The sequence below is a fragment of the Scomber japonicus genome, chromosome 16, assembly GCF_027409825.1.
Source record: "Scomber japonicus isolate fScoJap1 chromosome 16, fScoJap1.pri, whole genome shotgun sequence".
In the NCBI taxonomy this organism is placed as follows: domain Eukaryota; kingdom Metazoa; phylum Chordata; class Actinopteri; order Scombriformes; family Scombridae; genus Scomber; species Scomber japonicus.
In genome coordinates, this window is record NC_070593.1 from 25,829,604 (window position 1) to 25,846,927 (window position 17,324).

General features: G+C 40.7%; 1 protein-coding gene across 1 annotated transcript in view; it reads right to left on the reverse strand.

Annotated features, from left to right (window-relative positions):
• The window catches only part of eipr1 (EARP complex and GARP complex interacting protein 1), a 69,020-nt gene that overhangs the window by 14,412 nt on the left and 37,284 nt on the right, over positions 1-17,324 (reverse strand). Inside the window, exon 6 of the mRNA XM_053336290.1 lies at positions 12,854-12,990. Within this exon, the coding sequence (XP_053192265.1) occupies positions 12,854-12,990 (137 nt within the window). The remainder of the gene's footprint in view (positions 1-12,853; positions 12,991-17,324) is intronic.

Below are 17,324 nucleotides of genomic sequence, written 5' to 3' on the forward strand. Positions count from 1 at the left end.
CCACAGCTCTGCCTCCACCATAAATGCAACACAAGACGTGTAGAAAATCTTCACTTGTTTTATTCAGCGCTGTTTTCTCTCCAGGCTAGCCTGGCAAAGCTCAGCTTGGTTCGGTTTTGCTCAGCGGAGCGGAAAGCCTCAGTGTTATGGCCCAGATGGATGCCAACAGCAGCTAGCCAGCTAGCTAGTCACCCTGCTGATCACGTTAGGCAATTAACATGCTAATTAAAAATCTCATTAAAATAAGGGAGGTATAAGAGAATGACCTGGGGCAGACCGCTGGGCTTCAATTAGGTCAAGACAGCTAAGAGACTGTGTGTGACTGTGTGTGTATGTGCATGTGCTTGTACATGCTGTCACTGCCACTGGACCATGGCGCTAGTGTCAGCATATGGAGCTTGACAGAAAATGTCAAATAAAAAGAGCAAAAAACATTTTTCATGGAGCACAGAGTGAGCATACACGCACCTTCTAAATGACATACCCTGTACAAATGAGTGTACATACATTTAGAATTGATTTGCACAGATTAGCATGTATGCACAAACTTTGAGGCCTTTGCATTAATGAGTTGTGCTCCAGTTGTAGACTTTATACTCATTTCTAGTACATTTGTTGAATATGTATCACCTGATTTTTTTAAGGATGGGGTTTGTGCACATGTTTGTTCCGCTCTGCATCGCACAGTGGTTAGGGTTAGGGTTAGGATGGTGCAATACTTCTGTTAACAGCTCAAAATACAAAACAACAAAGTATTAAAACCCAAACATTTTTACGAGCTATCTGTTAAGTTCTCAGACTTAAGATTGGCATTGTGCTCCAAAATCTTTCCTTGACCATCCACCACTTTGGTCCAAACTGAAAAATTATGACTATGAATGAATTACTATAAAATTTTGCACAGACATCTTGGTACCTCAGAAGATAAATCCTAATAATAATCATTATAATAATAATCCCTTTGTGATTCACTCACCTTTCCTCGTACCACCATGTACCACCATGAATTTGACATTTGTGAGAAGGTCTTAAATCTCATACTTCTTAATGTTTTAGGTGCCAAGTGCATTCTTACTGAGAATTATAGAAAAATACAGTACACTAGGAGCACCTGGATGGCAAACCATCAAAAAGGTAGTGTGTAACTATGGACACTTCTCATCCTCAACGGTCGTCATCTTGGCTACATAGCAGAAGGGTAGGAACCATTTTTCAAACTGGAAAGGGCACCTGAGGACAGTGAACATCGCCAAATTATACAAAGGCATTAAAACACATGGTTTTTTAGGTTTATTGGATTCATTTAGCAGTCTGCAATGATTCAGTACCACAAACTATAACATGAATAATGTGAATGCTATCGCTAGCTCGCTAACTAGCTAATCGTCATTTCCAGTAAGTGCGCAATGGCCGTGTTTGTACCCTGTAGAAATCTTCACACTACGTAAGTAAGTAAAAAGTGTACACAGTGTACTACACAGAAGAGTACTAACAGAAGTATATCATTTAAAGCACAGTGATTTTTGTTTTTGTTAAAGAGTGTTCATATGTGTTGCGGAGTGTTAACAAATTCCAGTTCATCTTAGCTCTGTTTAAGGTTGAGGGATATGACAATACAGTACACAAATGACTTGTATACTGCCATGTACTTCAGTGATAACTATAATTTTAATATAGTATTAGGTAATTGTGGACAATAATGTAAATCAATGAGAAGAATACACAATCTTCATTTGTCATTGTGCTGGATTTGTCAAACAGAGTTTCTCAGTTGACACCAGAAATTTTATGGGACATATATTTATTAATTATATTTGAGTAACATGACTATAAGGAAGGGAGGTCACATATAAGAACAAATACTTCCATCTAAATATTTGAAACAAGCCCGACTCCACCAGCAGTGCTCAAAATTCGAGTTGACTTGGAACTTTCGGTGAACTTCGATTTCACTCAGAATAGCAATTTCATGTGTAATTTTGAGCTGAGGCACATGATTTATTTACAGTGCTCCCTCCCCCTCCTGTGAGTGACTCTGAGGTAAAAGGCGTGACCCCCGGGCTGTAGGATGGCTGGTGTTCAACCCGGGCCGCCGTGGAATGGGACGCGCCCGCCGCGTGAAAGGGAAATGGAGCAGGAAATTGGGTTAGTTTCGCTGTTTCCCTCTCTGGTGTCTCTGAGCAATCCCCTTCACACGCACACACACACACACACATGGAGACACACACACTCACACATACACTCCCTTGGCCCTGGCTAATAGTGGAGAGACCTGGGAATTTTTGGTGTGTGTGTGAGTGTGTTTGTGTTTGTATGAGTGTGGGGGGATTATAGTTGTGGCTGGCCTAAGCCACCAAACACACTCAATCTAATGTCATCCCGCCAGCAAGGCTGAGTGTGTGTGAGTGTGTGTGATGGGGGGTTGATGAGGGGACAAGGGGCCAATTACACACACTGTTAGGCGCACGCAGATAAAAACATAAAACTAGGAAAACACACTCTCACAAATACTATTATGTGTGTAAATACAGAAGATATAGGTGTGTAAAGGGGGACACTACAAAAGTGGATGGGCAAGCACACATTCGGCCATCACACACGCACGCACGCACGCACACGCACACACACACACACACACACACACACACACACACACACACACACACACACACACACACACACACACACAAGCACAACCTCGTGGCTCGGTCTGGGTGATAAATCTCTCTGCTGAGGGGATCGACTGGAACACAGACGCTCACAGTCACACACACAAACTCACGCACGCACACACACGTCTCTGTTTCTATGACAACTGCTGGGGGAAGGGAAGGGGGGGGGAAAGAAAAATCGAAAGAGGAGAGCAATCATTTCATCGCTGATCAAAATTAAAGCCTGGCTTTGAGACAGGGCTGGCAGAGAAAGAAAGGTGGGAGGGAGAGAGAGGCAGACAGGTAGGGAGGGATGGAGGAATGGAGGGATGGAGAGAGAGAGAGTCCGCCCATGCATAAAAGTAAGGGATCATTACATCAAGCAGCCTAAATGATTAGGGGAGATCTTCATGATTAGCGAGAAGCTTTCACAAAAGTCGACGAGAGAGTCGGCGAGGGTCGACTGGTGTAGCATAAAAATAATAAACTAGCCCTCCACATCATTTTATTCTAATTAAGCAATCATGCACGTGTCATTAATACTGAAACACAAGTCATATCCATGAATCTCAAATAATACATCTTGGTGTCATAATATTTCCACTCACTAAACCTCTCTGCTCAAGTGGTGTATAGGGCTGCAGTGAGAGTGATATTTAGCATTTAAACTGTTTTCTTGCCACTCCAAAAGCAAAAACACAAGAGCAAAAAGTATAAGGAGAAGGATTACAGTTTGGGCTGATTTCCCGGACAGGGATTAAGTCTGGAGTTGTTTCTCAATGGATATTTTCATTGAATCTTGTCTTCAGTCTAGGATCTCTGCCTGTTTAAACCTGAGCTTTAATTGTTTGTATATCTGACCAACTTGAGCTAAGAGTTGGTTCAGGTTAGATTAAAAAGCCCTATACAGCATTTATGGTGTTATTTATGGTCTTATTTATGGTGTGGAAGCTGCTCCAGGAAAGCTAATTTCTTCATTTTAATTTTGTTTTTTTTTATTTTATTGGTGAAATAACATGGCAAACAAAAACTGATATAGACAATAGACAGTTAGATGGTGTAAAGTAGGATGTTACAAGTTGGGTGGGGTATATTGTGGGTAGTGTATTTGTGTGTGTGTGTGTATGATAAGATGTTTTAAATAAATAAATATGTATATGTATAAATAAAAATAAATATGCCATATCAAATAGGCACAGTGTAGATTTGAGTCATTTATTGGATACTCCCCTTGCCTCCCTGTCTGTCAGGGATAATGACTGGCCTGAAGGTCACATGACCATATAGGATGATTTAACAAGCCTCTGGACAATGTCACTTTATATCATATTTTTATATATAATAGACAGTATCATAATAATCACATTGTTAAGCATTAGTGAGTACTATTATGTTCATGTAGGGGCAGGTAGAACTCCTCCCCACCAACCCTCCTATAGCAATGCAACCAGGAAGCCACGCAGGAGACGGCCGGGGTCGTCCAGCGGTGGCCTCACCCTACCAGGGACGTTTTTGGGTCCTGCTCTACGTTGGACGACCCCCACACTGAGTCAGAGAGAGTCTGTCCTGCTCCTTCTTAGATTTGCTTTACACTCCACCAACCTCAGAAACATAACCTGTAATTTCCATCTTCACGGATCATCAGCTGGTGATGATGTTGACTGGTAACCTGAGACCTAAAAGCTTAAGCTTCAGTCATTTTACATGACATCATACTTGTAGCCATCAAGTGTATATTTAAGACCCTCTTACAGGCTTCACCTCACCATTTCAGCTTAATGGCAAAACAGAGTGTCTGCAGTTAGAAATGAGAAGTCTGAAATCAAAGACTTACTGTTTCAAAAAATGTAAACTGCATCATATAAGAAAGGAAAGCCTGACTCGCATAGTAACAGTAACTATGGGAGGATGAGGACTAGTGATCAGTCATTGACAATAAAAAACAATTACAGTATCAAAAAGGTAACCACCAATTTACAGCAGCTATCATACGTTTAAAGGGTTTTTTGTGTTTCTTTCTATTCCTTAACTCCAAGGTCTGCATAAGGTCATGAATACACCATTATGAAAGTTATAGTATGATGTCTGCTTCATGTCTAATGGGGTGGTGGAGTGTGTGTGTGAGTGTGTGTGTGTGTGTGTGTGTGGGGGGGGGGGCTTGGGAGCACATGAAAAGGTTACAGATGATCGATTTGACAGTAGCAGAGTTCAAAAGGTCACCCTCAAATCAACAGCGGCATATGGAATACCACTATTTCAAAAACAGCTGACATCTTTTGCATAATGGCCCGAATTTGAATGTGAAATATGATACTCCTAATAGGCAACGCTTTTTGCATAATGGTGCTATATTTGAATATGTGAATAAAATATGATGGAAAAGGCTTTTGAATAATGGTTTACCTTGGCTACCCTATCATTATGGAACGCCGATGCACTGCCAAATCTGTTGAATAGGTTTAATGAAAAGGATGTTTTTTGGTCAGGTGGCGTGCTGTGTGAACATGAGGCTGCGTTGTCTGTCTGGATGACAAGTTCTGAGTTGTGTCTTACTTCGTGTCTTTGTACCAACACACAGCTGGCTTTTAACCTGGATTGTGAGGGAGCAAATAGCACCACTATCAATCATTTCACCTTCTTTTAAGCACTCTTTCTGCCAGTATCTGCTTATTGTGCTCCCTTCTCTTGCTTGCTCTCTCTCTCTCTCTCTCTCTCTCTGTCTTTCTCTCTCTCTTGCTCTCACACACAAACCCACACACACACACACACAAATACACACCACAGGGGAGGTGTAGAGAGTCCATGCTTCATTGCAGCACTCCACTGCTTTTCAGTATGCACCCTGCAGTGCATGGTATGGCCGCAGGCCTGACAGCTATTACACAGCTCAGTGTGTGTGTGTGTGTGTGTGTGTGTGTGTGTGTGTGTGTGTGTGTGTGTGTGTGTGTGTGTGTGTGTGTGTATGTGTTTGTGGACCCTCACTGTGGACTGTCGGTCCAAGAGGGAATTCAGAGGAGATGCAGTGTAAGAACATCCCAAATGACAGGCATGTCTCTCTCTCTCTCTCTCTCTCTCTCTCTCTGTGTCTCTCTGTGTGTGTGTGTGTGTCTCTCTCTCTTTCTCACACACACACACACACACACACACACACACACACACACACACACACACACACACACACACACACACACACACACACACACACACACACACACACACACACACACACACACACACACACACACACACACACACACACACACACACACACACACAGAGCTGTATGCCCAGTGGCTAGTACTACATGCCTGTTAGCTAGCCTAATATTATTCAAAGGCTCAAAGCACCCCAGTGTGCGAGGAATGACACACAGTTGGTTCTCCCCAAACTAACACAACACAGTTTTTCATCATTTCTCTATAAAGACATTCTGAAGTTACCAACAGAATTGTTATCATGGCACAAATAAACATTTATATATGCACGCTTGACACATATGGTCTAAACTATGATCATTATGTCTGGCCTGCACAGATCAAATAAATCAGTTTCTTCATTCAAGATGTTTTCCCGTGTCTAATTTGTGATACAAAAATGTTGTGTGGTGACAATGGCCAAAATCACACTATGAAATATAACAAGAAATGTTTCTGAATGATGGAGGGTATCAAAGAAATCATTATAATTTTATAAGTACCACAAAACAGTGTGGAGATTCATTCTTGACCACAGGAACTCATTCATATTTTAAATCCAGGGTTCTTTTACAAGCTTTCATGGAGCATTTGATAATTAGAATTTGACCATGTGTCTTCATTGAACCTATATCACAGACGTTGAGTCACGTGAAAGCAGGTGATTGTTCGACCTGGTGAGCAGTACACTGTTGAAATGAGATCGCCAGCTACATTCAGCCGCGTGTGGAAGCATCGATCGGTAACGGGTGAAAATCATCGGCCTGGAGTCAGCTGTCGACCGCAGAGAGATCAAGGACGACATTCACATCTGACGCCAGAGACCATCTCTGAACAGAGACAGGGTTTACGACCTATGAAATTCTGAATATTAATATGACACATTTAAAGCATAAGCCTGGCAGTATTCCAAGAAAGAAACCAACCGACAATATCTTAGCCTTCTTTTATTCCTTTTTTCCTCTCTTCCCTACAGTGTGTGTGACATTCATGCCCATTGATTCCTAAAACACACAAATCTTTAAAAATGGTGAAGACTATTGGAACAGGATAAAACTGTGTATTACTGGAGACTATTTTCCACCAATACATAATCCACATTTGTTGCAGAGGTGAGGTAGTGTGTGTTTATCTTCTGTTTCACTTTTATGATAAAACCCCTGAAATGTTCCTCTGTGACATGCTAAAAGGTAGAAGAGACACTTATACACCAACAAACACAATAAACTACCACTCACCTCTATTATCAGTCTAACCAGAACAAAGAGGAACATCTCTATGTGATGTGACTGACCAGAGTAACTAGGAAGGTGAGAAGCAGACTTGTTGAATGAGTCCAGTCCAGTGTAACAAAAAAAGTCTCATGATCACATGTAACAACTACAGTGTGATCCTCTGATGTCTCTAAACCTACGTCTCTCCCCTTAAATAGGCCCTCTAATCTATTAGGCAGAACAGTATTTGTTGCAGGGGTGTCACTGAACAATGCTACTTGTATCAGTCAACACTGTTTAAAACACACATCATCCATAACAGTATCCTCAGCACAAGCCAAAACAACTAAAAATCATATATAGGTACTAAACCAAACATTTAACTAAGTGAAATAAATCCCTCATATTTAGTCTAACCCACTGACATCACTGATGATGTCACTGAGTATGGGTATGCAAAGAAACAAAGAAAATCTATGGAACTCAGATCTAAACCAATAAACAATAACTAAAGTCAATGATACTAGTCTGTTTTAATTTAATCAAAGATGATGCTGGTTATGTAATAAATACAATGCAACTTACTGATTCCTGATTGGCTAAACAAACAATGACCAATCATAGTTAAATGAATAAGTTATATGGTAGAAATGTGCACATGGGGACAAATGGTGTGTTCTCACCCATTTTTGTCACACTCTAATAAGCCATACATGAAGCAGTAGCCTGTTTTATTGTGTATGGAATCAAGTGTAATAATATTAGTTATAAGTTATAAATTCATGTAAAAATGGTATTGTTTATGGATTTAACCATTCATTTATAAATTCATATTGTATTGTAATAATATTGATGCAATAGTCTGTTTATGAGTTATTTTGTCCATCAAATGTTACATAGTGTTGCTTTAATGTGTGTAAATGTGCTCATAACTGCAATGAACATTAAACTCAATAGTTTTCATTACATTATATCTGTTGTCCTCACGTATGGATCAGTGTATTATATCTGCAGTGTATTTAAATAATAAGCAGTAAAGTCATACTCCACACAGAAACTACCATTCTTCCCTTTCTGTTCAAATATTCACTTTCCTTTTTTGCTGCACATTTCGTTTATCAAGGCAACTCTGCAAAAGGCTGCCAAACACTTTTTGATGACCTGTGGCATAACTGAAACATGACCTTTCAAAAAATGCATTAATGAAAAAGACCTTGCCCAAAAAAAAAGAAAAAAAGAATCACAACAGCAGCACCCTGCTCAACAAGGCCCGGCCTCTGAATAATGTAAGAAGTGAAGGTACAATGATTAAGACTGGCTGAGAAGGAGTGAAAATGTGTCGGGAGTTTCCATTAAACGCTGCTTTTCTGTCCCCAATATCTGGAGCGCAGTATTCCATAATTTACATAATGCTGCATATTACATCAGTACAAACTAGAACAGGATCCATATATGTTTTATAACTTTATGAGCTGTGTTATCTTTGTATTTTTTTTTTTAAGTGCTGTGTGTCTGGTAGACAGGGTGCTGATATGCTGCTCCTCTCCAGGGTGTTAGATAACCAACTAGAGGCTGCTGCTGCTGCTGCTCTCCCTGTCCTTATTTCTGAGCAGGGCGGCTCAGTGTTTGGGCTGGCAGAGTGGGTGACAAGCCCAGAGACTGTGTTTGTATGTGTGTGTGTGTGTGTGTGTGTGTGTACTTCTGTGTGGGTGTGTGGGGACACCTCAGAGGTCGTCTGAGGAGGCAGTGGAGCATGCTGAGAGGCTGCCATCACACAGCTGCCACGCCAACTGGACACGCACACACATTTATGTACAGGCATGAAGACGCAAACCCCACATGCACGCACACACACACACACACACACACACAGGAACAGAAAGGTACACGTAGTGAGGTGAGTGCACCATCACTTGTCACATGCAAGTCACTTATTCAAGCAGACACACGTACACACAAATGTGACTCACTGCTCATTCACACTTGCAAGCTCTCCACTCACAACCACTTCACACTGGCGCATGGGTGTGCACGCATGAACACACACACACACACACACACACACACACAAATACACACACACACAAATACACACACACTGTGCCCTTGCTATCTGTCTAAAACCTTGGATTGAAGGAGTGAAGAAGGATACAGACATTCATTCATTTTTAAGCATGTAAGTATAATTGATTTAATAAAGCACCTCTCACAGAGCAGGTCATAAAGTGCTTCACAAGAGTAATATAATAATAAATAATCACAAAAATCATTTTAATGGAAAAATGACAAGAAACCATAGAAACCACCGAGCGATTATTGACAATACAAACATCTTAGCTAGTACATTCATAGGGCCGCGACTAAAGTTTATTTTCAAAGATTGATATAACATTGAGCAGATAATTTACTCAGTGACTCTATTGATAGTTAGATCTATAAAGAGTCCATTAGTTCAAGTAGACAAACTCAAATAGCTTCTTTTGTCTCAAAAATCGTCCAAATAACTCAAAAAGACTGAAAAACAGAAAGGCATCAACCTGCTATCAACATAAAGACAAGCAAATATCTTCAGTGATTCTCAGGCAAAATAAACATCTGTGAGTACAACTCTTCTCACTGAGTATTGTCTTCTATTGATTTGTTTAACTTTGCGTATTGTGTTTGGACTTCATTGCAAAAGGTTTTTTCAGGCTTAAAGAAAAGTTTGAATGAGCAGGATTTAATACTACTTTTATAATCAGTAATGTATTCCTTATATAAACATTAATATTATCCCTATCCATATAAAAGTGACATTTTAACTTCATCATATATGTGCTATAAATTGACTTTATAATCATATATGCGTCAGCGCTGTTGAGGAGGATGTTAGTATTCAGCTTGATTAAAACTTACTTAAAACAAACAGCAAAAAACTCACACTGTGCCCTCAAATATTACATATCAAACTTACAGAACTTTATTTTGAAATTCTACTTCAGATCCCAAACTTTTCAAGGATACCAAATATGACTGAATTTAGGGAAAATACATCCCAAATGATACATTGATCAATTCTCATGAGATGATGGGGTTACAAATTTGGGGTTTGACTATTTCACTCACTGTAAAAATCATAACAAGCTGCCTCATAATATGTGATACATACAGTATGATATGCGATATGGTCAGACTGTTGAACAAGATTTTACTACTTTAGGAAGAAATTTTGATGATTTGTCAAAAGTCCCAGCATGCTGCGCCCTCTACTGGCAGCAGCCGTCCCCTCACATCATAATAATGGTGTGTTTTCTGCTATCAGAGATGAGACTGTGGTCTCTGCTAACAAGCCCTGTGCTGCCGCCCCCTCCTTCCCTTTGTGCCGACAGCCAAATCAGCACTGTTGCATCTTTCAAAATACACAGCGGGAGGAGAACGGCCAAAACGGAGCGTGCAGGAACTCTTTAATTTGTTATGGGGCTGACGGCGAGTGATATCAATGATTCAACCATCTTATCTGGGCTTGTGCTACGCAGCTTGTAAATATAGTCTCTCTCTCTCTCTCTCTCTCCTTCACCCGTCACCTCTCTCAATCTCTTCGGCACTTTGCTGTTATCGTGGCCGATCGATGGCGAGGTGATTATTATTCCTCTGGCAGAGCCCACACGTACGCATGTGCTGACCTCACTCATCACGTACCTCGCAAACACAAGGAGCACAAACAAAAGTACACACACACACACACACACACACACACACACACACACACACACACACACACGCATACACACACACATACACACACACACACACACACACAAATAGAGGTTGGAAGGTGCGTTGCTGATAACCTGCAGTTACAAGGTTAATGTGCAGTAGTGCAGACGCTCCATGTCAAGCAGGAGCATTAGTGTTCCCGCCGCCTCGCGCTTTATCATGTGATGTACGAGGAGACGCACACACACACACTCCATTAGATTCATGAACAGCCACGGGACTGCAAACAAAATGTGTCATAACAAGACAAGAGGAAATTCACAGGGATTCTCACTGCCACTCAGTCCGCTGTCACCACCGCTCTCTCTCTCTCTGCTCCTCCATAGAGAACATTCTGCCTCCTATCACACACACACACACACACACTCACACACACACTCACACACACACTCACACACACACTCACACACACACTCACACACACACACACACTCACACACACTCACACTCACACACACTCACACACACTCACACACACTCACACACACTCACACACACACACACACACACACACACACACACACACTCACACACACACACACACACTCCTGGACTACACTTTTCACACATAAGCACAAAAACCTGGAATGTGGATCAAAATTGTATTTTGGAACACAAAAAGTGCAGTGCAGGCTCTTTATTTCTCTCCTTGTGTTCATTTTTGCTACTTCGCACCAGCAAAATATTTCAGAATGTGAGTGTGAGCGTTGATAAAAGTATTCTTAGAAAACGACTAAGTGTGACAATTAACGTTTCTTTTCTCCAAGGAATTCAGGATATGACTTGATTGCACTGCTGTCATTTGTTAACACCGGTGCTAATAACACCTGAATTTAAGTAATGATGCCTCACAGTGAGGAATGGGTCAGAGACAAATAAGTGTTGGCAACACGATTCAAACATATGTTAAAAATAGTTTTGTTTTTTTTAGTATTTTTGTTGGTTTTATATAATTTGAAAGACATTTGCACCATTTTTTACCAAAAAAGACTGAATGCTGTTGAAAATGTCAAATGGTGTAACCACACAAGAATGATGACGATTGAATATTTTGTCCACCTACAGTGTATTTATGTGTTCTTATACTAATAATTACTTCATTTAAAAATAAACTGAAATGGTTCCTGATCTCCATGATTCCCCAGACTAAATGTAATATTTAGAACAACTGTATTCAATTACCTTTATTTAATATAAAAAGTTATAAAATGTATGTGTGTAAGGTATTCGTAAACAGCCATCATGTTACATAATGATCATGATAAAACAGCTGCAGCACCCCCTCACAACATTTGAACTGATTCATCAATTGAGCCCTTTTTGTACTGCTACAAAATGCTACGGAATTCAGTCTGTACCAAAAAGGTATTGAGGAGCGATCCCCAGCACTACGAATATGATTTGATTCTATATCACTGAACGGATAACACAGTATTGAAACCTGGGTGCTTTAAGATCAAATGAAGAGTTTTTTACATTTGAAATACAGGACTACATGTGCAGTACTGATGTGGATTAGGGGGGAAGTAGTCTCAAAACTCACATGTAATATTTTCATTCAGCATGATGAGTCAAATTAAAGGCACATTTGTGTGTGCTGCTGTTGTAATGACATGTAAACACACACCAGAATCGCTAAGCTATGAGAGTTTAATTTTACATACGTGACTCTAACATGACTCACTTCTGTCAGACTTAAACGCGGGCTGTTGGGAAAAACATCAGACTGGTTTAAAGTCAGGTGAGTGAAAAAAAAAGTGTCTTAAGACTGAGTGGCAAAGCTTACAGACAACATGCTTCATGTTTCTCCTTTTAAATGTTCAATCCTGCTTCAAAATTCCTCTTCCTGGCACTGGATTAATGGCAACCACAGTGTTATTCAGCATATAATAGTAAATGTCATATCAGCTGTGGCATGTGTGTTTTTTGGGGGGAAAAAAAGGAGGAGCCTTCATAAAATAGAATACAAGCCTTTTAAAATATCAAAATGACACATGTGCAGAACATATTGGAATAATGGATTTCCAGTTAAGCTCACCTCATGGTACGAAGGTCCCAGCCTCTTATGGCTGTGTCGTTGGCCGTGGCGAGCTGGCTGCAGTTGTGGTGGGGGCTCCATTTGCCTGAGGTGAACCTGAGCTGACCTTTGCCCTCCAGAGTGGCCGTGCTGGAGACCTGGAGAGGACGGCAGCAACACACCTCGTTACCATCTCTGAGCAGGCACATCAATTTCATGCAAATACCTGTGATCGCTTCAGCCAGTGCGGGGCATTCAATCAGCATAATGAGGTATTATTAAAAGTCATTTTCTCTGCAGGCCACAACTCCAAACTACAATGTTCAGTTTGATTCTGTAGTAATATTTTGGCGGTTACTGGCTAACTGCCTGCAGACTGACATCACACTGAAACATGGACATTCTTACTTATAACCACCAATCATCCCCTAAAATTCCACAGAGCTTTTCAGTCTGTTTTAGCTTGTCGTTTTGGTCTTCCGAGCCACACATTCTGCTCTGGTACACCCTCACCTTACGAGACTACCTAGAGACCATCAGGCTAATGATCACACTCAAATGGCTTTTAGTCTAGGAGGCGTAGGGGGCATAGGGGTGTTGTTTTTCTGCATGTGGACTTACAACAACCTGTACAGCTGTGTCAGTCTCATTCACCACTTCTGTCTCTATGTAAGGAGATGAGGCCACCATTCTTAATCTTACCTACTAAATTTTGATTGGTTGAGAGTCTTTTCCAGCTGGTGGAAACAGCTTTCAATAGGAAAAAAAACATGATTAAAGTGTTTGCTCAACAAATCTGAGATGTAGGCAGCGGCTCAAAGGTCTGGAAGGAAGATACATGAACAATGTGGAGCATTTAGTGACTCAACCTAAAGCTAATATTTAGCATTTATAGTTCATTTTTCTCAGCGGTTGGTTAAGACTAAAACTAAATACTAGGCTCACATTGCTAATGACTGCTAATGTTGCTCTGTCTGCTGGATGTGTAAATAACCAACTGTTTGCTAAGTTGTTCGTCATATCAAGATGATAATCGAGTTCCAGCTTGGCCCATACACTTCAAATTGTGATGACATCACTGATTTTTAAGCCGCTTTTCTCAGCTCAAGGAAAGTTTTACAAATATGAAACCTTCATGGATCCAAAATTCATAACTGACTTTGTCTGCAGTTCGAGGTGTCCTGTCAACAGTTTTACAAACATCTCCTTTACAATAGCCCTGTTTCCACAAAGGAAGTTCCTGGTCAAATTTAGAAGGCGGGACCTTTACAGGAACGTCCTCTTACTCGGTCCTCTAGGCCGTTATGTCTCCATTGCAGAGTAGGACCCTTATAGGACCCACTGGACTCTGACCGTGACGTCACTGAGGCGACGCCCCGAAAGCATAACAAAGAAAACGACTACAAGGAGGTAAACATGGATGGAGCTGAGGTGGTTGCCGCAGTTCTGGTTTGTGTATTTGTGTACATGGTGGTGGACGCTATGAACTTTTTATGGCGTGTCCATTTCTACTACTGTTCTTCTTCTGTTGGGTTTTAAAAATGTTGCTTATTTTGGTGCTTTCTGTTGACGCCACATCCCGCTTTGAGTATACTCAATAAGCCTCAAGCCCCACCCAGGAGTTTTTCTGGGCGAACAGAGTAAATTCCCTGAGGCTGGGACTTGTATAGCCCCCATAAAAGTTCTGGGAGATTGTCCTTCAGGGGAGGTTCCTGCTATGGAGACACGCCAACAGCCCAGGCCCCAGCCCTGTAAAATTACCCCGAAGTTCCTGCAGTGAAAACCAGGCTAATGCTTTTTGGGCCACAGGGTGATTTTTAAGCTGCAATACCACAAGTGTCCACTGGGGAAAAATCGGCACCCTATCCAGCTCTTATAATACATCCATGGGTAATAATATGTCAGTATTGTGTTTTCAGCTTGTTACACTGCCTCCAAGTGGCCAAAAATATAACATGTTAAGGATGGAGAATATTGAAAATGAAATGAATGAAATTAGATTCCATGTCTTAGCTTTAAATAGAGACTGAATGTTTTGACAGTGAAGGCATCTACTGACAATTTGTTCCCCTCTCTCTTGCCTGTAGCGTGCTCCTACATATGGATTAGCACGTTTTGTTCCCATTTCAATGCCCGCTGAAATGAGAACAACCACTCATACTGCTTGTGTGGTAACTGGGAGGTCTCAGCATGCACCTGTGTCCTCTGTGACCTGCTGCTCAGTCAGCACACTCTACTGACCCCACTGTCTCTCCTCAGTCCCATGGCGGAGATCTATACGCCAGATCGCTCAGAGTTACTTATGGATCAACTGGCGAGTCGAACACAAGCTTTTAATGCTGATGAGTGTTGAAGGCTGAATCGAAGGAGTCTGCTCAGGCTGTTTGGAACTCATTTCAATTTATTGTAATATCTGAGGCTTGTCAGCGGAAAAAAACTGACAAAATGTCACTGGATCCAAACATTAGAGCAGTTTAGCTGAAAGGCAGTCAGGTTAAATTGCAACATTTAAGGCTTTTCCAGCAAGACGACATGCTTGTCATTGGATATTTATCAAACCTGCTATGTATATTTTTACAAGCTAACAATGAAGGTGAAATTAATAAACGTCAAAACACTTTAAGGACTCTGAATTATAAAAGCATATCACTTCATCAGGCTCCTTTAAAAATGGAATCCAATTAATTCTGCAGGCTGGCTCTGGAAATGATTAAATTTCCCTTAAACTATGATGCATCTGACAATTGTAAAAAGCAGCATCATGCTGCTCCATTTTTCTCTGCCCTCTGACCATCTGTGGATTTTCATCCTCATCTTTCTCCTTCTCCCATTTCTCTCTCCCTCACTCTCTCTCGCTCTCCCCATCTCTGCTTGTTGGAGCAAGGATCATCGATCGCCCCGTCACCGCACAGCTCCCTGGTACACTCATTATTTCAGCTAGAGAGGACAGAGGGAGAGCGAGCATGAGAGAGTGACAGAGAGAGAGAAAGAGAGAGAGAGAGGGAGACAGGCTGACATAGCAGGAGGGAGGCAGGGAGACCGAGAAAGAAAAGCAGAAGGGATAAAAGAGAACAAAGAGATCGAAGAAAGAGAAGAAAGAGAAGAAAGAGAAGAAAAGGTGGCAGAGGAGGGAAGCTAAAAACTGGACATAGCATGAGAAGTACAGTTTGTAGCCTTCATATAAAATACCAAGACTTTTCCACAAATATTCCTGTTGAAATCAGACTGGTTCCATAACATAAAAACATTCTTACGTCTTGGTTCATTAAAGTGGTGATTTACAAGATTTTTTGATGTCAAACTGGAGATACAGAGCAAAACAGATATACTGCTTCGTATTCCATTAAAAGGCACAATGAAAAGGCAGCAAGAGCATCTTTTACTGTGTGTTCCAACATAAAACGAATGGAATTTTAAGATGGCCCGATTGCATACAAAATCAATGGAAAAGACGCAATTAGGCGTGAATTTTTGCCTCCGGGGCGGCGCACAGTGACGCAAAGTGTGTACTCTACATGTGAGTTGAAAATGTTCCAACCTTAAAATAAAAACAGCACATATTCTGAGACTTTATGAATGTCCTTAAAACGTACGTACAGAGCGGAAAGGAAACATAAAAGAGAGTGGAGAGAAATAACTAAAGTGGATGTATATTTTTTAATCTGGTATGTAGGTCGCTATGTGAAGAATGATGCTTACACTGGCTGCAATGTTGGAGTGGAAAAAATGTGACATATGAGAGGAGTTTGACCTTATTTAAATGAGTAAAAAATGACAGAGTTTACCTGTAAGAGACCTTTGGTAGTCAAACAAATTGTTATAGTGCCACTTAGGGATGTGTTCAGGATCTATTCATTTAACTAAAACACGTGTCAATAGATACGCCTCAAATTTGACCCAGAACAGCCTCAATGGACAAACATTTGTAGCATCTATACAAGAGTATAACATAACATCATTTCATTTTTTTTGCATTCTGGGCCACTTTTATTGGACAATATATTGTCTCATATAATAATAATCAATAATCGCGATAAACGGTATTATTGTCATTTGAAGATCATTTTATACCACTGATATAATGATTATATAATAGTATAATAATGTAAGGGGGTGGGGGTGGGACTAGAGAGTAAAAACACAGACTATTATTATGGTTGGGTACAGAGTTATTTACCTTTAATTCTTCTACAGTCTCCACTCAGGACATACACAGTGAGGAATGGAGGACACTACTAGCTTAGCCAATGTGACATGAATAGCCTCTTAGCTGCTAATGTGAAGTGTGGCAATATTGAAGTAAAAAAAAATGATCAAGGTCATGTCCATGTATCATACGATAAGCCCATATATAAACATGATGATGTTGATAATTACGTTATTGTACGAAGTTGATAACTTACTTATACAACCCTTTTTGGACAAACACAAAGTATATAATTTAGTCTTTAATATTTTTCTAAAAGGGGTGTAGGCATTCGATTTCCACTTG